A 22351-nucleotide genomic window follows, 5' to 3' on the forward strand; every position below is an offset into this window, starting at 1 on the left:
AATATAATGGCACACACAGGAAGTGTGCTGAGAAAGAATCGAGTTCTGCTGGTTGGTGGAACCAGGATTTTGACAAACCTGAATGTAGGGGTAGTCGTGGTTTCTGAGATTTGAGTAAGCTCTTTTGTTCCATGAAAGTGTTGCTTGCTTGAAGGTTGGCTTGCATAATGCTGCAGTACCAAGCTAAGATTCTTCTCATTTTGGAAGTGTGAATCCATATCTCAAAATCAGTAGTGAAACAGACCATCCTAGTGGATTTGCAAAGCAGGACTTGGCTAAAACCTTGAATTCATTATCTGTCCATAAAGAAGATATGAGGTCAAAGAGTAGAGATGGGAAGAAAGGTCAGGTGAGGATCCTTTGGGGAGATCTGCTGAACCCCCAACCAAAGGAAGTGGTGTGAGGGGCCTGCCTCTAACCTCAAGCTTACCAAAGAGGCCTCTGAGGGACCACTCAGGGAGCTTGCAGTCCAAGGGATGCAGTGCACTGCTGTTTCATTCCCATCCAAGAAATCTGGAGAATGGTGCCTTTCAGGTGTGGCAAATTCTCAAAGCTGATTTTTTTTTTCTTTTTCCCCTTGTGGAGCTCTTTCAAAGTTTCCTTAAGCAATGCCTCCCCTCCAGCGGATTCCTGACAACAACCCCCTCAACTCACGCATCTGACAGTAAGGCTCCAAGCCCCTTCTGCTGAGCTCTCACCTTCGACAGGAAGTGTCTTAAGGAGAATTTTTTTTTCCAAGTGGCCCCAGCTCCCTACCACTGACCCGCTTGGCCCAGGAAAAACTCACTCATCATTGCCCTCTTGTCATCATATGTACAATTTGTTCCTAAGTCTAATTCAACCAACGAGACAGAAACTGCAAAGCTTAAACGGCTCGGTCGCCAGCCATAAATAGAACAGTGCCAGGAGAGAACAATTTTTCAACTATAAGGAGACCAAGACAAGGGAGTAATTTACATTTCTGGTTTGCGTGAGTGGAGCTGCAAAAATAGCCCGTCATATGTATATCACTATATTTTAACAAATTTCCTATAGGTAGACGGCTAGATTGCGACAGGAATTAACAGGCATTCCTACAAAAGAAACCGGACTGACGCCAGGCGCTGAACCTGGAAGCTGACGGACACGGGAAGAGAACACCCACCTCGCAGACCTCGGCGCCTGCGCCAAGGAGCCGGCACGGCACCCGCGCTCCGCGACGCGCATGCGTTACGCCATTAGCGCTTTTCACGTGGCTCTTCCCCGGCCCCGGCGCGGGGAAATGCAAAATTCCCTCCTCCTAGCCTGCGGAGCCGGTTTCAAGAGAGAGAAGTGGCTTCTGGAACCACCTGGTCCTGCCGCAGCGTACGCTCCCCCGCCTACCTGGGGACTGGGAGGGGTTCCGGGGAGAGAGCCGAAGTTATGCCTCCGCAGCCGCACCTGCTCCGGCCAGGTGCGTGGTATTCGAGTGTAGATTTGTTGTAAGGGTTAAAGTACTTAAAGTTCCTTGCCTGAAAGAGCATAATAAATTGTGGCTGTTGTTACCTGCTTCCGTCACTTCTGGCGCCTGAGATTTGGTTCTTCCTCTCCAGGAGTAATTTTGTTTGCTCAGTCATCTTACACCTGCTGGAGAATTTTAACCAGTTGCCACACCTGCGGCCTTCACTTTATCCCTTCTTGGCTGGGCCTTCTCCTTCAGCCTGTCTCCCCGATTATTTACAAATACCCTCCTGTTTTCTGTGCTCCTTCCTGTCCCTACCTACCTCTCCTGTCCCATCTCTTGAGAGTTATCAAAGATTATCACATTTCTCTCTTCTCCTCCCATCCCATCTACCCAACTCACTGGAATCTGGCTGCTTACTCAAGCCTACTCCACTCAAACTGCTACCAGCAAGGTCCTCAGCGACCTTGTCATGCACCCCAATGAGCACTTTTCCAGGCTGCTGTCTCTGCAGTTCCTGACACATATATCTGAAACTGCTTCAAATCCCTCTGTCATCCACAATGCTCACACTCCCAGTTTTCAAAACTCTCTGATCACCCTATTTGCCACGAGTGTGTCTTCCTTTCCCTGCCCATTTCTGTTGGCTCCCAGGACACATGCTTCCTGTTTTGTTTTTTTCACACTCCACACTTGTATGGGGTGAAGATATCTTTAATGTCATTGTTTTTGCTGTGCTGATGACTCCCAAATCTGTACCTCTAGCCTAGACCTTTCCTCTGAGCTTCAAACTCCTGCTATCCCACAGGCACCTCAGACTTAGCACCCCTAAACCGTATCTTTTCCAGCAAACCTGCTTCAACTTCTGTACACTTTCTTCTTTGTCCCTCTTCTCAATGGATAGAATCATGTGCTGTCTCAAGCCAGAAATCCAGGAGCCACCTTAGACTCCTCCCTCTCCATCATGCCCAGCTGTGGGCCGGATTCCCTAGGAAACAGACTCGGAGATATTGTAGGTGGTTTGCGTGATGCTCTCATGAACAGCACCTGTGAGTGCTGAAGGATGCAGGATGGAGACAGGAGTTGAACAGTTAATGAGGTTTAAACCGAGGCTTCAGCCAATGTTATGGCAAGCTCTGGACCCAGGAAGGTCCTTCACAGCTGAAGCCAGGAGCCACACACATACCCCCCAGTCAACCTGTCACTCAGCGTGGGCTGCTCTCAGGAAGGGGCATGACCTTAGGTGAGGTGGCTCTCTCTGCTGAGGGCAATTTCTGGAGACAGACTTGGGTGAGAGCCATCAGCCATCAAAATTCCCAGCATCTGGAGGGATGAGTGACAAGTCTTAGAGGGAATCTAGAACCCACTACACCCCTCATAGTCACCAAGTGTTTTACCTATTGCTACATTTTAATTTTCAAATAAAATCCTTCTCTTTTCAGACCACTCTATCTGAGGCACTGTGGCAGGGACAGAGTAATGGGCTGAGCAGACACAGTGCCAGTGCTCAAGGGGCTTACAGTCTAGCTGAGTGAATAAGTACCTAAATATATACTTTTAAACTACAGTACATGTTCTTTTCTTGTTGTATCACAGTGGAGGCTTTCCCCATCAGGGAGTGATGTAGAGGCATGGAAAGCGTCCCTGAAGAAGTATCATTTTCAATGGAATCCGAAAGATGAACAGAAGTTAATTAGGTGTGTGCTTAGTTGGTTGGGAGGGGAGTAGGAAAGGTGGGGGCAGGCAAGTGGAACTGCCTATGCAAAGGTCCTGAGACGGGTTGGATAAGGCATTGGAGGATCTGAGAGGCCAGTGTCTCCGGAATGCAGAAACTGAGGAAGAAGAATAAGAGATGAGGATGAAGTTAGGCATGTGGGAGCCAGATCCTGCAGAGCTCATATTTGAGCCTTTTTCTCCTAAAAGTTATGAAAGCCACTGGGTGATTTTAATCTCTATGTAGTAAAAATGCTATGTCTTAGTTAAGCAGAATATTCAACTGCCCACAATCAAAGTAGATAAAATGGATCATATACATCTACAAAATGGTTTCAAACTAAATTCTGTTAATGTTAAATGCTAGGAGCAAAAAAAAAAAAATTGTAATGCAGATATCTTTATTACAATAGCCTGCTTCTCTATCTCTAGAGGCTACTTGTAGTCCTTCTAAACAATAACGCCTAGCTATTTTTGACTGCTTACTAAATGCTAAGTGTGCTAAGTGCATTCCATAAAATATCTGGCTTAATATAACACCTTTAGGTGGGTACTATTTAGAAACTGGGTTCAGATAATATAATTTGCCCAAGTTCTCACAGTCAGTAAATGGCAGACACAAAGCCAGTTGTCCAGTTATAAAGCTAAAGCTCTTGATTGCTACACTGAAATACCCCACCTAAGCTTGTGGAAACACTCAACTTCACGACTTTCAGTATCTCCATGCTGGCTTGAACTTCATTCCACCATGCTGCCTTGAACTTCATTCCACCATGCCCTACACAGTAGACTCCCTTTGTAAATCAATGCCAACCTGATGCAAGCACAGGTTTGGAATACACACACCCTTAAACACCATACAACAAACCACAGCTACCTTTGGAGGGCCACCACTAGAACCAGGATACTTTCTCCTGGCTCATCCCACCTGATACTTTTTCTCCTCCTTACCAACCCATGATTTTGATGCTCTAATCTCTGGCAGCTGAATCCACCAGCGCTAACTAATATATGCTAATATATGCTAGATAAACGTAAATTTACCTGAATAAGAGCCAAAGAAAACCAAAGGCAAATTCACTATAGTATTCTACTAATCATCCAGTTTGTGATTTTCTGTGTTAAACCTCCCCCTCTATTAATCTACAGTGGATAGGTTCCAAAGTCCATGTGCATAAACAATTATGAAAATATCCACTAGATGTCAGCCTTGAGCTGCAATGGGGCTTAGAGAGCGAGCATGGAATGGAAAACGCGGGAGTCTGGGTGAGTTCCTTTGCAGTGTAAACTACGGCAAGAACTGTAGTTAGCTTTTTGTATGAACACAATGGCTTGATTTTTCAATGAGTATAAATACAATAAATTAGATCATGTCGTTCTTCATATTAACACGTTCCCATGGGTCCCCTTCTCATTCAGAGTAAAACCCAAAGTCCTTAGAACAGCCTGTGACACCCCACTGCTCCCACTCTTGCCACCTCATCCATTTCAACCACACTGTCTCCTGAACACAACTGAAACTTTTCCTAGAAACACCTGCATGGTTGACTCTTCATCAGATTCAAAATATTCTGTTCACCTTACGAGAGTCCTTCCCAGACACCCTTTCTAAAATAGCACCAGCCTGCACCACTGCCACTCATAATGCGCTGCCCCTTTACCTGACTTCTTCTTCACAGCACCTCTCACCACCTAACATACTATATTTACTAGTTATTAGTCTTTCTCTGAAATCTCTGAAAGCAAGAATTCTGTTCACTACTTTACTTCCAGAGCCTAGAAGAGTGCCAGGCTTACATGAGGTGCTCAAAAAAATACTCATCAAATAAATGATCTCAATTCAAAGATATTCAGAGAAGAGGCCATAGTTCAAAGAGGCATTAATTTGTTTTCATTCCGTAGATACTTATTAAATACCTATTATCTTATTAATGAGAAACACAGTAAGTCCTTTGCACTTACAGAATCTCAGAGAGAATGCACACACAATTTTAAAGGGCTTTACAAAGCGAGAGATATATAGGCCAGGTGTGGTGGTTCATGACTGTAATCCCAGCACTTTGGGAGGCCAAGGAGGGAGGATTGCTTGACCTCAGGAATGTGAGACCAGCCTGGGCAACATAATGGACCTCATCTCTATTAAAAATAAAGAAAAAAAATAGCCAGGCAGAGCGGGCACGTGCCTGTGGTCCCAGCTACTTGGGAAGCGGAGGTGGGAGGATCACTTGAACCTAGGAGATGGAAGCTGTAGTGAGCTGTGATTGCACCATTGCACTCCAGCCTGGGCAACAGAGCGAGCCCCACCTAAAAAAAAAAAAAAAAAAAAGGCCAGGCACGGTGGCTCACACCTGTAATCCCAGCACTTTGGGAGGCTGAGGTGGGCTGATCACGAGGTCAGGAGATCAAGGCCATCCTGGCTAACTCGATGAAACCCCGTCTCTACTAAAAATACAAAAAATTAGCCGGCAAGGTAGCAGGTGCCTGTAGTCCCAGCTACTCGGGAGGCTAAGGCAGGAGAATTGCGTGAGCCCGGGAGGTGGAGCTTGCAGTGAGCCAGGATCGCGCCACTGCACTCCAGCCTGGGCGACAGAGTGAGACTCTGTCTCAAGAAGAAAAAAAAAGATGGGGAGAGAGGTGAATATAACAATATGGCTGCCCACTATGAAAAACTGTGAAACAACAGAAACATGATGCATGCAGCATCTCTCTAGGCACTTCATTTACTACTCTGCCTCCAAATACAAGATTGTTCATTCAATTGTTAGAACCTCCAGATGGAAATGTTTCTGCAGTAGAAGCCTTTCTTTGTGATTAACCCGATTCCCGTCTCCTGCATTTAAACCCATTTTCTTTTTCATTTTATTTTGCTCTGTCCTCAATGATAACAAAGACCACAGGTTACCCTTCTCTAGATTCCTCCTCGTGCACATTTACAGTGTTCTTGCCTTTGATCTTTAATTCAGTTGAGAATTGGGTTTTGTTTTTGTTCTTTTTTGGGTTTTTTGTTGTTGTTGTTGTTGTTTGCCAAAACTCCTAATTTTCATGATTTCCATATATAATTTCCCCATTCCTATACCTCATGCCCCTGGAAAAATGTAATAATCGTCATCCTTTCTACACAAAATTTTGAGACAAAGTCAGGAAAAATAATCCACCATATGCACATGGCTTGGTCTCATCAAGCCACAGAAGTAAATCACAGGCTTCCTTGGACCTGGGCCAATGCAGGCTTCTCCAGCTTCTCTACCTTGAGAGGGGCTGGCATTCTGGAGAATAAAGAGGGTGGAAGGATGCTTTAGCAGATTATCGCTGGATAAGATGATTTAAAAAAAAAATAGGTAACTAACTAGAAAATCTTAAGTGATTTTACCCTCCAATAAAGGTTTGTCTGAAATGCTGATGATTTCCTTTTATGTGAGATGTACGAGTTTCAAGTAGAGAATATGTTGGCACATTTTCCTAATAAATCTACAACCTATGATTTATTGAGATATTTTCTCTCCTGTTAAAGAAAACACAGTTCTATTTCTTGGCAGCTGACAGCATATGAATGTTTCACTCTGAAATCTTTTCTATTGCTTTCAACTAGAAAGGAACACATCCCATGCATAATTCTGTTAATTTATTTCTTCTCCTTATGGAAACTGTCCAAACAAATATGGCCACTTGAAAGGTGCTAATACAATTAAAGTGATACACTCATTTCAATATATTTTATTTTACCCTAAAAGAACGTCTTTACATAACCAGAGTTTGTTGAGAATTTAAAGCCTGTTCAGATAAAAAGCCTAGTTAGACCCTAGTAAGTTATGAATATTGACCCATGACATTATTAGGAGTCCTTGGCTGCCTTATAACATGAAGCTGTGAGCAAACTTCAGCCAGGAGTAACACCTTAATGGATTCACAGTAACAAACTGAGCCAAACTCTTCAGACGGGGGTGCTCATTGTAGTTCTCAATTTCAGCTTAGAACAATATGTAATGTTCCTCTTAGAGTGATTCTATCGGGGGCTGGAAACCAGAATGAGGATAGAGACTGTTTGCCCTTTCAAAGGTAATGCCAGTCACAGACTGATCAGCAGAATTTTTGAAATAAGAGTCCAAGAACAATTGTTCAGAAGAATACTTTATTTTAGAAATTTGACAAATAAAAGATCTTTATCCACTCCTTTCAAATTGCATGAAAACTCACAATTGCACTTACCTATACTTCAACAAATGTGTTATCCAGCCTTCGTCTCTGGGCTGGGATCTGTAATATTCAACTTGCCTACCTTCCACTTGGTCCTCACTTGGTCCCCGTGAAGACATACGTACCTCAATTCGGTGTGTCCACAACAGTACTCAGAAAGCACTACAGGCTGAGTATCCTGTAACTGAATGCTTGGGAACTAGTATTTGGGAGAAGTGTTTCAGGTATTTTTTTTTTTTTAATTTTAGAATATTTGCATTACACAGGTTGAGCATTTCCTTAAAATATCTTGTCCTCACTCAAGAAGTTTTGGATTTAGGAGCATTTCAGGTTTTGGATTTTTGGATTAGGGATGCTCAACATGGAGCAGCTAGGTTCAGAGGGCTCTGTTTAACTCTGCATAGTAGGCCTGAAAAGTGCAAATGAGGCTGTGGCTTCAAACTGGACCCTATGTTCTGTCCCAGAGGCCCTGGTCTCTCAGCCTCCCCTCTCCTTGCTACCTGCTCACTTGAGTTGGAGGTGACCACAAAGGGAAGGCACTCCATCCCCAATGCTCTCCCTGGCTGAAGATGTGAGCAGGCCTGCAGACTTCACTGCTAGCTGAGAAAATGGACTCCGCTCCTGCTCTGCAAACCTTGCTCACCTACCACCACATCAGAGCATGCAGGTCCCAGGGAGGGCCTAAGCCACATTCACCAGCTGAATTTACTAAAGGCCCTACTTTGGGGGGATTTATTGAACACATGCCCAGCCTGTAATAAAGGTGTTCTCCATTTTGCTGACAATCCTTATATGAACTCTCCATAAACCAGAAACTTGGAGGGGAAGAAGAATGGGTTGCATCAAAACCACCTTGAACCTCTGATACATTTTTGGTGCCATGACTCATATCTAATATGACAGACATGGCGGGATTAAATTTGAAAACAAGTACCCACAATGAGATCGAGGCTCTTGCTGCCACCATGGCAGCTGACTGGAGAAGCTATGTGAACCTGGGCAATTGGCCCTGGCCTATGCAGCTGGTCACAGCAACTGTTATTGTGATGTCAGATGGAATAAAGCACAGCTTTGTCTGGAATCCTCAGGTGCCCAACCAAAAAATGAGATTAAAAAATTATAATCCATTCTAAGAATCAGAAGTAGCCTCTCTTTGGACCACACAAACAGAAACAGAAATTCGGCCTTGAGCAAAGACACAGATGAGAAAGCAGCTTTCACAATGGCTTAGATCTGCAAGGCAGTTCTGCTTCCCAAGGACTTTCACATCTTGGTGGAGATGGCAAGGCACCTGCTAGAGCCAGAAAAGGGTTCCTTCAAAGGAGGCTTCTTCACGCATAGGTGGGAGCCACAACAGCTGGATTGGGCAGAACTCTAGAAGGGGAACCTCTGGAGTATGGGCATAGTTCCCTTTTGTTCCTCAGCCACACTGAGGGACGAGTAATGAAGGCTGTCAGAGGAGAGACAGAAGCATCAGGAGAGGGCTGTATTAGAACAGTTTTATATTTCCTGTCCCAGTGAGTGGCACCCCTTGTGACTTGCCCAACTCAGAAACATGGCAGTCATTTGTTCCCATCACAACCCACAGCCAAGCTGATCCCTCCATAGCTCAGTTACTGCTTTACGTTAGGTGCTCCTCTTACCTGGAAAAATTCAAGGCCCCTACCAACTGGTCCGTCTGCCTCTGGTCTGTTAACAGGACATCCTTTAAAATCTCTCAATGGCTCTCTATGGCCTTTGACATAAATCTCACAACACCCTCATACAATCTCTCTAGCTGCATCTTGCCTTGAATTCTATTCTTGCCTCAAATGGCCTTCAAATGCCAAGCAACACTTTCTCTAGTTTTCCCTGACAGCACTTCCCCAGATTATGAGATATTTTTCCTCTATGTTCCCCTATCATCCTTTCTGCAATCTGAGCATGATGTGTCTATCTCCTCCACCAAGGGAAAAGTTCCTTAAGCATAGGGACCACGTCTTTCATCTCTGGATTCATGAGACAGACGGCTAGCACATGGGAGGCTCTGCAAGCGCTGGTGACCCAAAGATGAGTAAAATGCAGTCCCTGACCTTAAGAAGCACAGTCTAGTCTAGAAGACAGTTACACAAATAAACTACGATACAGTGCAAGTGCTAGGGCAGATGCATAATCAAAATACTCTATAAAACAGCTTCCATCTCCACAGTTCCATCATCTGACACATAGCACTAGTCACACTGCTGAATTTTTGCTTGTCTCCCAGAACTGTGAGCCTGAGATATGAGATAGGAAAGGGTGGGGAAGAAGGAACTTCTATTCATCTTTGAATCCTCAGTGCCTCACACAGAATCTGTGTGTGTGTGTGTGTAAAATATGTAGTAGTCATGCCCTTCCTAGGGGATGAAGGGACCAGGGAAAGCTAAAATTAGGAAATAGACATTCTCAGTGAACTTGAAGGGCATCTCTCAGAATGAAAGGGAAAGTGGTGCTCCAAGACATACAGCATGGGCAAAGGCATCAAGTGGCAGAGCATTGGGGGAGGGCCTTTTGACAAAAGTGGTTGATTTTAGGAAGATGCCCAAAGTAAATTTGAATTTGAGGATATTCTGCCACTCCAGTCTACCCTCTCAGGGATCCTTGGATGTCCTAAGAGATGCACAGTGAAGTTGTGGTTATCCTAGATCTCCTAGCCACTGCTTATGAAATATAATGACAGATTCTGACCTGGGAAGGGCAACTATAAATCCTGAGACAACGTAACTCAGAGGTGGCCATAAGAACACCACACAAAATTTAGCATGAAGTTTTTTCATTTTTTATTCACTACAGACCAGGGACTAGCATGCCCCAAATTCAAACAGAATTGAGGGTGAAACCATAATGGTCACTCTGCCGATTTAGGAATCATGATCTGTAATTTTCTTAGCAGGGTTCAATAAGAGAAGCTATAGTAAACATGTCTCAGAAAAAAAATGAGCCCAATGATTTCATGAATGGAACTGCAGTTAACAACGGTTCTGTGGAATATTTTACATAACATGACCCATGCTTTTTAGCTGCTAGAATCACAATGAACTGCAGGTCTTGGTCTAAACCAAACCCTTTAATGTGCACGGAAGGTAAAGAATGAAATCAAAATGTTTTGTATTTTTATCTTGATTTGTATTTTTAACTTATGGAGGCTTCAGGGAATTCACACACACACACACCCCACCAGTACACTTTCAGCAAGCTGAATATACTTTTCTTTTTCTTTTTTTTTTCTTTTCTTGAGGAGTCTCGCTCTGTTGCCCAGGCTGGAGTGCAGTGGTGTGATCTCAGCTCACTGCAACCTCCACCTCTCGGGTTCAAGTAAGTCTCCTGCCTCAGCCTCCCGAGTAGCTGGGATTACAGACGCACGCCGCCATGCCTAGCTAATTTTTGTATTTTTAGTAGAGACGTGGTTTCACCCTGTTGGCCAGGATGATCTTGAACTCAAGTGATCCGCCCAACTTGGCCTCCCAAAGTGCTGGGATTACAGGCATAAACGACCACACCCGGCCTGAATTCTCATGTACTTTGTTGTTTGCCCTGCTTCTCTAACCTGTAAGCTAGAATCAGGCTATCACCCACTCACAGGAAAGACCTGGATCATCACATGCCGGAGACAGACTTGCACCCCCCTACTCTATCCTGTCTATTCTGCAGAAAAGCCTGTGTAGCTCTATGCCCCCTGGTGTCTATAGATGCTGCACTGTTCTGTCTCAGAGCAAGGAATCTTGCTAATGGCTTTATTTGAATACACCATTTAAAATCTGGTATGTACAATTTCTAAAATACAGATGAATAAGTAAAATAATCTGTCCCCGTTATCTGAAACTTTTAAAATAGGAACACTGACAAGAATATTCCTTATATCAAATGGGACGTGTGAGTTTGCAGCCCATTATTTTTATATCAAGAAAATTAAGTTAAAGGGATAATAAATTATAAATGTAGAATTTGGGAATGTCCCAAATATGGGAAGAAATGTAGAGAGACAGAAGCAAGTACCAAGAAAGCAGTACAAGTTACAATAAAATTCCAGGACATGAAACTGTTCAGTGTTTTGGGGTTGCACAAAGTCTACCACGATGAGGAGCTGACCAGGTTATAACTCCCTTCTCATCAAAATTCAAATACAGCTAGATGTGAAATGTTCCATAAAATGTCAAGTCTGGTTATATAATGAATCAGTAAGCAAACTGACTTTATAAAAATTCCCTGACAGTAATGTTTGCAGAAAAATATTTCAGGCCAACTGATATTTATTCTACATAGGACTAGAAAAAAGAAAAAGCTTGTAACTTCTTTACATTCACTGTTTGCATTATTAGTAAAAATATTTATAGGACACTAACATCAAATGTTGTAATAACATTTTCTTAAATTCAAATTTATTATGGCTCTTAAGAAAATATGTGATTAGGCATCCAAGATTTTTCCAAAATGTCATAAAAACATTTTAAAATTATTCACTTGAAAGTGTTATCCAATGTTGTATACACTTTAGTTTTCAATATAAAAAGGTAACAAGATGAACGATTTATGATTTTATGTATTCATGCAGGGTGAAGAGGAAATGATGCTGAATCAGATTCCCAAACCCAAACATCTGAGTAACTGAGTCAAATATTTTCAAGGCGATTTATGTATGCCTGTGTGTACATATGTATAACTTATTATTTCAACTACCACATGATTATCCAAAAAATGATCTGAAAGTGACAAAAAAAGTGGGAGAGCTGATCGTTGTCCCAACTCTTCAAATTCAACAATTTCATCATTTCTTCTCTATTACAACACCATGCCACATTAAACATCCTACAAGTACAGAACCAGTATTATCATTTTTTCTTTTTTTTTTTTTTTTTTTTTTGAGACAAGAGTATTACTCTGTCGCCCAGGCTTGAGTGCAGTGGCACAATCTTGGCTCACTGCAACCTCCGCCTCCTGGGTTCATGCAATGTTCCTGTCTCAGCCTCCTTGAGTAGCTGGGACAGGCACATGCCACCACGCCTGGCTAATTTTTGTATTTTTAGTAGAGTCGGGTTTTGCCATGTTGGTTAGGCTGGTCTTGAACTCCTGACCTCAGGTGATTCACCCACCTCAGCCTCCCAAAGTGCTGGGATTATTCCCATGAGCCACCACGCCCAGCCCATTTCTTTCTTTCTTTAGCAACAATAGACATTGTTCTGCTTCCTAGATTCCACCATCTAAAGCTAACAGATAAGGGGAATCTGGCTTCCTCCCAAAGCAGCTATGATGAACTCCCATCAACACTGTTTTGGACAGCTGGACCCTGAAGGGTACGTTCAGGAACTAACAGGAATATTTGCGGTCATTCCAAACCCAATGCATCAGGGCCAACTTTAGAAGCATAGTCACAATTTTATGCCTCATACTGCTCAAACAAATTAGTGCTATAGTCCACTAAAGATCTTAATCAAAACGAAATTAGAAAGGTTTTTGGCCAGGGAACATTTTGAGACCCAACTAAAACCCAAGGTTTAGTTAGTCTGATGAAAAACTGGTCACCCAAACATTTATTTATTTTTCACTCCTGATTCTGTGAAAAGGCTTCTGAAGACCAGTTTTAGTTTCTGTCCAACCTAGGACCTTATTGATTGGTGGTTAGGGCTTTTTCAGAAGGTGTAACTCTTTCAATTCTGTTTTTGAAGAACTGGTGAGGCTTGTTTTCTCTGGGTGTGCTTCTTGTTCCCCCAGAATGTGTGCCATTTCCTTTGATCATCACAACAGTCCTCTGAGGTGGGCAGCAGAGGCCAACCTTCTCCTTTTTCACTGATGAGAACAAGCAGATGACTTGCCCAGGGCTTTCTTATAAGTAAAGCTATGATACTAGAACCAAATGCTCCAGTCTAAAACTTCAATTTTTTAATGTGAAAGCATCAAAAAAGGGGTGTGACTGCTAATTTACTAACAAATCTGTTGATCTGAACATTTGGATGATATAACCCACATTTGAGTTATTCCCCTTTGAGGCTGGCCACAGTATCCAATATTTAGAGTTCTCTTGCAAATGATGGCTGCAAAGTTGCCCTTACCAAACATGTAACTGGCCCAACCTAGGAAACTATTTTTCTGGTGGACAAGAGAAAGGAACTAAAAAATCCACAGCTGCCATGAAAAAGAGTGAAAATAATATTTATATTATCTTCAAGATTTTAAATATAAGAAAAAAACATAAATTTATGTTTTCCTACATGGCACAGAAATGTAGATGACTACACTATTCAAACTAAAACTGCATGATTAGGAGTTTCATATTTAGGATATACTTAATTCCTCTTTACGATGAGTGCTTTAAATCTAACAAAAGAGATTCATCATCCTCTACTTTCACCTGAGATTTAAAAGTAACTTTTACAGGCTCAGGGGTGGGGATTTCCCTTTCTTCGTGGGCAGGATACACCCGCCTGGCTGCCTCATGTTCTGGTTCACTGAGCTCATCAGAGTAGAGCTCACTGATGGGGCCCAGAGACTCGCTCCTGGCAATGATGTCCACGCCCATCTCCCTGGCACATTCCTCACCTTCGGCCACTGTTCGGTCCTTGCCTTTCCTGAGGCTACGCATCTTAAAAGCCTCCTTTGAGGGAGCTGCATTAGAAATAGATTTCTTAAACCTCTCCCCTGACTGTCTCAGCCTCTCCCTGACTGTCTCAGCCTCTCTCCTGACTGTCTTAGCCTCTCTCTCCTCTCTGGGGTCACTATTCTAGTTCTAATTCTGTTCACTTTCTTGTCCAAATTTTGCCGTGTCTTCTGCATGTTTTCTTTGGAAAATGCCTTCTTGATATTATCAATGCGTTCCTTGCCTGACTTCCTAAGCCTGGCAGATCTGCTTTCTTCAACATAATATTCTTCATCCGAAGAGAGATCTATTGGGGGATCAAAGACATCATCCTCCTCCTCTTCTTGATTCTCAGTTAGGTTTCTGTCTTTAACAACAGACAGGGATGTTGGACACCGAAACTTCTCCTGAAGGAGAGAAAAAACAAAGCATATTAGTGCTTCCTTTGCACTACAGATCAGCTCTTTTACCTTCTGGCCATGCCTTGTAAATCTTTTCCATGGGCTGTTTATCCTCTGCCTGCTCCTTAAATGTTAGCATTTCTTAGGGTTTCTCTTACCTTGGCCCTTTCCTCTTCTTCATCTCCCAGGCTCACCCTGGGCAACCTTAACCACTCCATTTTTCAGATCCAATTGTAAGTAAACTCACATGTATTTTATCTTCACTTTCCTTCTCTCCTAAGATGAAGACACATGTGTGAATGATGGGCAGACTGCTCCACAGTTTGACGTAACACAGTCACCTTGAACTTACCAAGTCCAAAATTCAAGGCCCATCCACCATCCTCTCCATTTCTACTTCTTTCCCTTACCTCTCAGCACTAACACCCATCCAGGTCCCACATAAGATAGAAACTCCTGAATCACCATCCCAAATATTTCCTCTCCTTCTCATTCCATTTCCAACCAGTCACCAAGCTTTGTTGGTAATACTGCCTAACAACTTGTCCGTTCCCACCTCCTTCCTCATTCTCTCTACCAATGTCTTGATTCTGGCCCTTGTCATCTCAGTCCTGAACTTGTGCAATGCCTCCTCACTGATCCTTCTACCTCCAGAACATCACCTAAGTATTTTCTGAGAAATATTACTAAAGCATAGCTTTGATCACATCTTTTCTCTGCTTTAAACTTTGGAGAGCTCATCAATACTCAACGAAGAGTTCAAATTGTCCAGTATGATGAGAAGGCTCCTCAGCTTTAGCTAAACCTACTTTCCCACTCTTCCAGCCCAGAAACATACAATCACTCTCAATTCCTCAAGCACAAGATATTTTCATCCCTCTACGCCTATGTATATGTGATTTCTGGTATCTTCTTTTTTTCATAAAGACGGGGTCTTACTACATTACTCAGGCTGGACTCGAACTCCTAGACTCAAGGAATCCTCCTGCTTCAGTCTCCCAAGTAGCTGGAACTACAGGCACATACTACCATACCCAGAAGTTTCTGACATCTTAGGTCCCCTTTCACCTCTTTTTGGCTTTGTAAATGAAATCTTTCTTCAATAATCCAAGTGTCCCCAACTTCCCCAAGTGGCTAACTCTACCTCAAATTTACACATACATCCTCTGTTTATAACATTTATCACAGTTTGAATTGAAGCTTTACTCAAAAATATGTGTCTCCCGGAGGTCTTCTCCAGATTCCTTGAAAGCAGACATCATGTGTCTTATTTATGTTTTATGCCCAGCATCTATCAGACTGTCTTGAACATAGTAGGCATATCAATGAATGATTATTGGATCAAACAGGTGTACACCTTCCTTCAACAAAGTTATTAAGCACCACCACAAACCAGTAAATTTTCTGGTTCTAGAAACTGTGAAGCTTCTTTGAAGACAAAAGAGTGAAAAAGCTTATATTCTCGGAGAGGGACAAACAAGTAAAATCTATATAGCACGTTAGATGGCAAGATACACACTAAGGTGAGAACTAAAGCAGGGAAGGGGAATATGCAGTGACAAGGAGGTGCTGTTTGAACTACAGTGGTCAGAAAGGCCTCATTCATACGGTGACACCTGAGCCTAGTCCTGAAGGCTGCATATAGATCTAGGAAGAACAGAGAAACAGTGGGGAGGACTGTGTGGTGACAGCAGAGTGATGAAAGGGCAAGAAGGGGAGGCAAAAGGGTAAGAGAGATAGCAGGTGGTCCAGGTCACGCAATGCTCTGTATCCAATGGTGAAGTCTAAGCATAACAGGAAGTCTTCTAAAAGCCTGGCAGGAAGCCGGGTGCAGTGGCTCATGCCTGTAATCCCAGCACTCTGGAAGGCCGAGGCAGGGGGATCACCTGAGGTCAGGAGATCAAGAGAAGTCTGTCCAACATGGCGAAATAGTCTCTACTAAAAATATAAAAATTAGCCGGGAGTGGTGGCACATGCCTGTAATCCCATCTACTCAGAAGAATCACTTGAACCCGGGAGACGGAGGTTGCAGTGAGCTGAGATTGTGCCACTGCCCTCCAGCCTGGGTGACAAAGCAAGACTCCGTCTAAAAAAATGAATGAATGAATGAATGAATGAATGAATGAATGATTTGCAGGAGAGTAGTGCCAGGATTTGCCCCACATTATAAAAGGATCACTCTGTTGAAAACAGAGTGTAGGGGCAAGAAAAGAAGCAGGGTGAACAGGTGGAGGGCACTGAGGTAAGCAGCACTGGGTAAGGTTGCTGACAGGGTAGGGGGGTGAGAAGCAGTCTGATTTGGAGCTGCTTTGAAGGCAGGAGCCAACAAGATTTGCTGCTAGATCTGGATGTGGAGTGCCAGAGTGTCAAGAACGATCCTCAAGTACATGGCCTGAGCAGATGAAAGATAGATCTGCCATTAATTGAGATGGGGGAGACAGAGGAGGAAGAGACTGGAGGGGAAGGATGGGATCTGAACACGCTGTCTTGGAGACACCCACTAGCCATGCAAGCAGAGGCACTGAGCAGGCAGCTGAGTAGATGAGTCTGGAATTCAGAAGAGCGGGCTGGGCTAGACATCCAAATTTAGGAGTCACTGATGTAAAGATGAAATTAAAGTCATGAGACCAGATGAAAGAGATCACCAAGAAACTAAGTGAATGGATCTATGCTCTGTTTTACTCAAAACTCTTTGGCACCAAGGTGTGTTTCAGAATTCAGAAAATTTCAGACTTTGGAAATAATATGATTTATTACATAACATTCCCAGCAAGATCTTGGAAGAAACATTTCTGTGGCAAAAAAATATGAATATTCACACTAAGTTGGGATAAAAGCTAGAAATAGCCTCCTGCTACTTTAGGTCAGGTTTTTCTACTGAATAACTTCAGGTCAAGTTAGGTCTTGCTGTCAAATATGTTATTAAAAATATTTTTGAGAATTTTTGAACATGGGTGTTACAGAGCATGGATTTTGGACTGGTAGAGGGAAGAAATGAGAAAAGAAAAAAAAAAAGGACAAACAGCTAGTGAGGCAGGGGGAACTCCCAAAGAGTGTAGTAACCCCAGAAGTCCAGAGGAAAGAAGTTTCAAGGAGAAAGGGAGGGGCTGGTTAAGGTGTCTCATACCTATAATCCCAACATTTTGGGAGGCTGAGGTGGGAGGATCACTTGAGGCCAAGACCAGTCCAGGCAAAAAAGTGAGACCTCATCTCTACGAAAATTTTAAAGTGTAACCAGGCAAGGTGATGTGCACCTGTAGTCCCTGCTACTTGGAAGGCTGAAGAGGGAAGATCGTTTGCCCCCAGGTGTTGGAGGCTGCAGTAAGCTATGATTGCACCATAGAACTCCACCCTGGGCAACAGACGAAGACCCTGTCTCTTTAAAGAGAGAGAGAGAGAGAGGAGGTCCAATCGTGCCAAATGTGTCAAAAGAATAAGAATTGGATTTGGGACATGACACACACTGGAAACCTTGAGAGCCAGCCCAACCACAGCAGCTAGAGGAACCCAACTGAATAGGGAGCATTTCTCAAACGAAACAGACAAAAGTTGAAAAATTATGAGATTTTTAACTGAACCGCAAGTTAAAATTTCTAAAAGAAACTGTGCCCCACATGAGATCCAGATTAAATCTATTCAATCGAAAAATATATAAATATATACAAAACACATTTATGCATATTCTAAAACCTATCAGCCTGATAGTCAAGAAGATATCCCTGGAACCTTATTTCTTTTGATACTTATTTAAAATTAAATTCTTTGGCTATAGGATTAGAGTGTCTAGGAGCTAAAAAAAAAGGCAGGGGTGGGCGTCTCATAACTCTCTGATGAATCAGTTAGAAGCAGTGAAATTATTCCTCTCCTTTCCTGACACCTGCTGCAGGGAGTAGCTTCAGCAACACAATGTGGGTTGGCACGGCCTAAGAAGGTATAATTAGAAAGGGAAAGAGCCAAAACTTAATTACTGTTAGGTAGGGGAAAAAACACAATCTTGCTGTGAAGAAATCAGATATAGCTTAGCCCAGGAATCACATACCCTCCTTTAAGTACACAACAAATAATATAAAATCAGTCTTTAAAGTAAAACAAAACAGGGGTAGAGTCACAAAAAAGTACTTGTTATGTAGATCTATTAGTTGCAACTCCAATGAGACAGAGCTATCACGAGCTAATGGTGAATAGACTGTTATAATTGAAGATTGTAGATGTTGAATTATAGTTGACTTCCAAATATAACTGTATCTTTTCATATAAAACTCCAGGTAAAAAGACCATTTTTGTAACAGAATGAATACTGTGCATCAGAGTACTGTGGGCTGGATTGAACATCAAAGTAATATAGCTACAGGATGTGAGGGCAAGTGGCTGCAACATCTGTCACCCCACTGATTGCCAGGGTTGATTCAGCTGATCTGGCTGGCTAAGTGGGTGTCCCCTTCCGCCCTCACTGCTCCATATGCATCCCTCTCGAAACCGCACGCTCGGTCAAAGAGGATGACCATCCACGATAGAGGCGGACTGGTATTTGGTCAAGAGTATACGAGTAGCTGTGCTCCCCTGCTACAACCTCCAAACAAGCTCTCAAAGTAATATAGCTAGGGAAATTTTGAATATACAAAAGTCTGAGGCTTATTAGTGAAGATATAGTATGCTCGAAGAGAAATAATAAATGTATAAGAAATAGGTAATGTTTACTATGGCTGAATTGCTTAGTTTCAAGTTAATTTTAGTAGAAGGGGCAATCTCAATATAACCATTTATATACCTTAACTATGATGATTAATTATAACTAATTTTAACTGCCAAGAATAACCATGTGACCATGTATACAGTGTTCTAACATCCAATGCATCTTTGAATCAGAGTTCTACGTGCATTATTCTTTTCTCTACAAGCTCTCCCATTATAAATGATAGCAATTACTTTTTGACGAACTGTTGCTTACTCTGAACAACTTAATTATACAGAATCTTCATGGCATTATTTCTTACAAGAAAAGAGATGTGCCCTAAACTAGGACCCCTCAGTTGCTTTAAATAACTGCAAAGGATCAAAGAAAAGAACAATCAGCAGTTAGTTACAGGGACTACACAGGTGAATATAGAAACATCTTAAAGTTTAAAGAAGAGTTATGTCAATGAACAGAGTCAATGGAAACTTTTCAGCAACTTCTTTGCTCTTGCTTTTGTAAATCTTAATTGGCACTTAGTCCACTGCTTTGCACAAAGGTTCTCAGCAGACATGAATGCCAAATATGTTTCCTGGCCATGCGCCCATGCCAGTCGAGGGTAAGATATACCCACAATTCCGAGCGTCTTCAAAAGGCAAATCGAAGAATGGATACTGCATTTCCCACTACACTGGAACTGGCCTCTGAAAATCAGGTGACTGATTTTTTTTTTAATTTTTCAATTTTTTTTCTTAAGACAGGTTTTCACTATCACCCAGGCTGGAGTGCAGTGGCACAATCATGACTCACTGTAGCCTCAACCTCCCCACAGGTGACCCTCCCACCTCAGCCTCCTGAACAGCAGGGAACACAGGCACGTGACAACACACCTGGTTAACTTTTCTATTTTTGTAGAGACGGGGTTTTGCCACATTGCCCAGGCTTTTATTTTCCCCCAAATTTTTAAGCCTATAGAAGGATTTCCAGGGACATGAAAGGAAAGGGAAATGATAAAGAACTTAAAATGGCATAGTCTGCCCTATCTACCTTTGAAATAAGCAACTCTTCACTCTCCTCCCTATTATTTTTCCTAAATAACCTACAGGCTTTTAAAAACAGACCTAAAATACCACTCTACCATCCCAGTGTAACCTTATCAGTCAAGAGAGGGCTATGGAGAATTGCCTAATATGTAAAGAATGCCATGGGGAGTTATAGGCCACATCCCTAGTGTTTTACAAATTATCTTCTACATAATCCAACTGCGTTCCCATTTCATTTAGTTTATATTCTTCTAGTTTTTTTCCTATGTACATAAGTACTCATTTTTAAAATACAGGTGTCATTTTAAAAAATAACACTTTATATGCACAGTGAACATTCCTGCACACATTCCTGATTTTATGCATAGAACAAATTCTTTGACATGAAATTTTGGGGCCAAAAACTTTGTGAATTTTTAAATTTCTGAATACATACTACCAAATTTGCCTTTCGAAAATGTTTTATCAATTAATATTTCTACCAACAGAATATGAAAGTGTTTTTTCCCAATTCTTAAATTAACCTCTGGTTATAGGTTTTAATAACTGCCAACAGTTAAATAAGTGAAAGTAGAATTTTATTCTTACTTGTGTTTTGTAAACTGCCTGATAATGACAGTTTCCTACTTTTCTACTGTGAAGGAATGTTCAATTTTTTTCCTTTTAACTGTAAGAGTTTTAAAAATATACCACAGATATTACGCATTTGCCATGAATATGTTCCTATTTCCAAAAATATGAGTGCCAAGCACAGAATATGGGAACTTAGCTCGATACACAATGCCACACACAAAATACTGTATTAAATCACTTAAGTAAAAAGACTTTGTAATCAAACATAGGAAATTATTTATGTGACTCATATATTTGTATTACTATAAGAAAAATAAGAATAATTGCCTCATTGTTCATTGGAAAATAGCTATCATTGTGATCTATATGTAAAAATTCCAATACACAAATTACATTCTGAAAAGTTTATATCTACTGTTTAGGCCTTTCCAGGCTCTCCACATAAGCGAAAAAAACCACATTGTGGAGCTACTGGTTGTCAGTTTCTTCTTTTAGAGAATAAAGAGGTGTTTTAAACTAGAGGCTTCTGAGTCTTCTTCTAGGTCTAACATTTTCAAAGTATATGAGAGGGCACCATGCTAATAAAGCTAATATGCTGAAAGGGACTTACCAATATTAAGTTTCAAAGGCAAGAAATAGCCTAAGCTATAAGCCACAGTTCATATTACATGAAATGGTTGAGAAGCTCAAAATTCCAAAATGATAGATAGCACTTTGGTTAACACAGAAATGGTTTTATCCTGAGATTGCTGCTAATACAGAACTCCATTGTATTAACACATACAATAGTTAAGATGTGACACTAGAAACCTCTGATATGACTTATTGGCAATTAAAAGATGCAAGAGATTAGAACAAGCAAGCTGAACACAAGTGCAAGCTTACCTGGAATATTACCACGCGAAATTTGTTTTTCTTCATTATTTCCTCTTGCTTGACTTCAACTTTTTTAACATGAATTTGTTGCTTCTCTACCCGGGCTTTCACATCTTTAATGTGAGCACTAACTTTTCGGGTTTTCTCAAACAACTTGTTAATGATATGCCCTGTATTGCTATGTGACTGTGAAAGCTTCAACAGGTCAATCTGGACGGATTTTATGGCATTTTCCATTTCCCTGTGTCTCTCCTCTATTCTCTTCTGGCTTGCCTGCACACTGTCCACGATGGAGGCTACTTTGTCCAGCACAGTCACAATGGTAAGAGCAGCGTCTTCATCTTCTGTAACACTCGACAGGCGATTCTGGTGTATTTTATCAGCATTTGAAGCAGACCCATTATGTTCCATTTTATTTATTTCTCAGCGTAAGATGTCCTAACCACAATCAATTCTGGCACTTGGAGCAAAAAGTCAGCTTGATAACAGGCAACAGGGTTGTTTAAAGAGTTGGAAACCCCACCCCTGGAGAATGGTCAAGTATTTATAACTACAAATACCCATATGTGACTGTTCTGCAATCTGAACCCTTGCAAAGTACCGGGGACTGTTCCAAACATGCTTGCTGACTGACTAAGGGACTCAAATAAGACTGTGTGGGTAGAAGAGGAAAGCTTTTTTAAAAAGTTCACTAAAGCCACCATGTAACTAATATTAAACCTAGAAGCCAAATGGTCAGAAAAGCAAACTCCAAATGTTGGGTAAAGCTTTTGCCTTTAGATAATTTCAATCAGTATTTGTAACAGGAAAGGGGAATTCTGAACCAAAATCTGCTTTTTCTACTAATTTCACATATTAAATATACTGAAA

General features: G+C 41.8%; 2 protein-coding genes across 2 annotated transcripts in view; both read right to left on the reverse strand.

The window, feature by feature from the left end:
* Window positions 1-11563: 11563 nt before the first annotated feature.
* CAVIN4 (caveolae associated protein 4) lies at window positions 11564-22329 on the reverse strand. The gene is given in 3 exon segments (XM_050761515.1): window positions 11564-13996; window positions 13999-14323; window positions 21491-22329. Coding segments are annotated over 3 exon segments (1086 nt in total). The 5' UTR covers window positions 21893-22329; the 3' UTR covers window positions 11564-13637.
* TMEFF1 (transmembrane protein with EGF like and two follistatin like domains 1) overlaps window positions 21760-22351 on the reverse strand; it is a 101551-nt gene continuing 100959 nt past the window's right edge. Inside the window, exon 11 of the mRNA XM_050761508.1 lies at window positions 21760-21847. The gene's annotated coding sequence lies outside the window, so the exon portion shown is untranslated. The remainder of the gene's footprint in view (window positions 21848-22351) is intronic.

This window comes from Macaca thibetana, chromosome 15 (assembly GCF_024542745.1).
Source record: "Macaca thibetana thibetana isolate TM-01 chromosome 15, ASM2454274v1, whole genome shotgun sequence".
NCBI lineage: Eukaryota > Metazoa > Chordata > Mammalia > Primates > Cercopithecidae > Macaca > Macaca thibetana.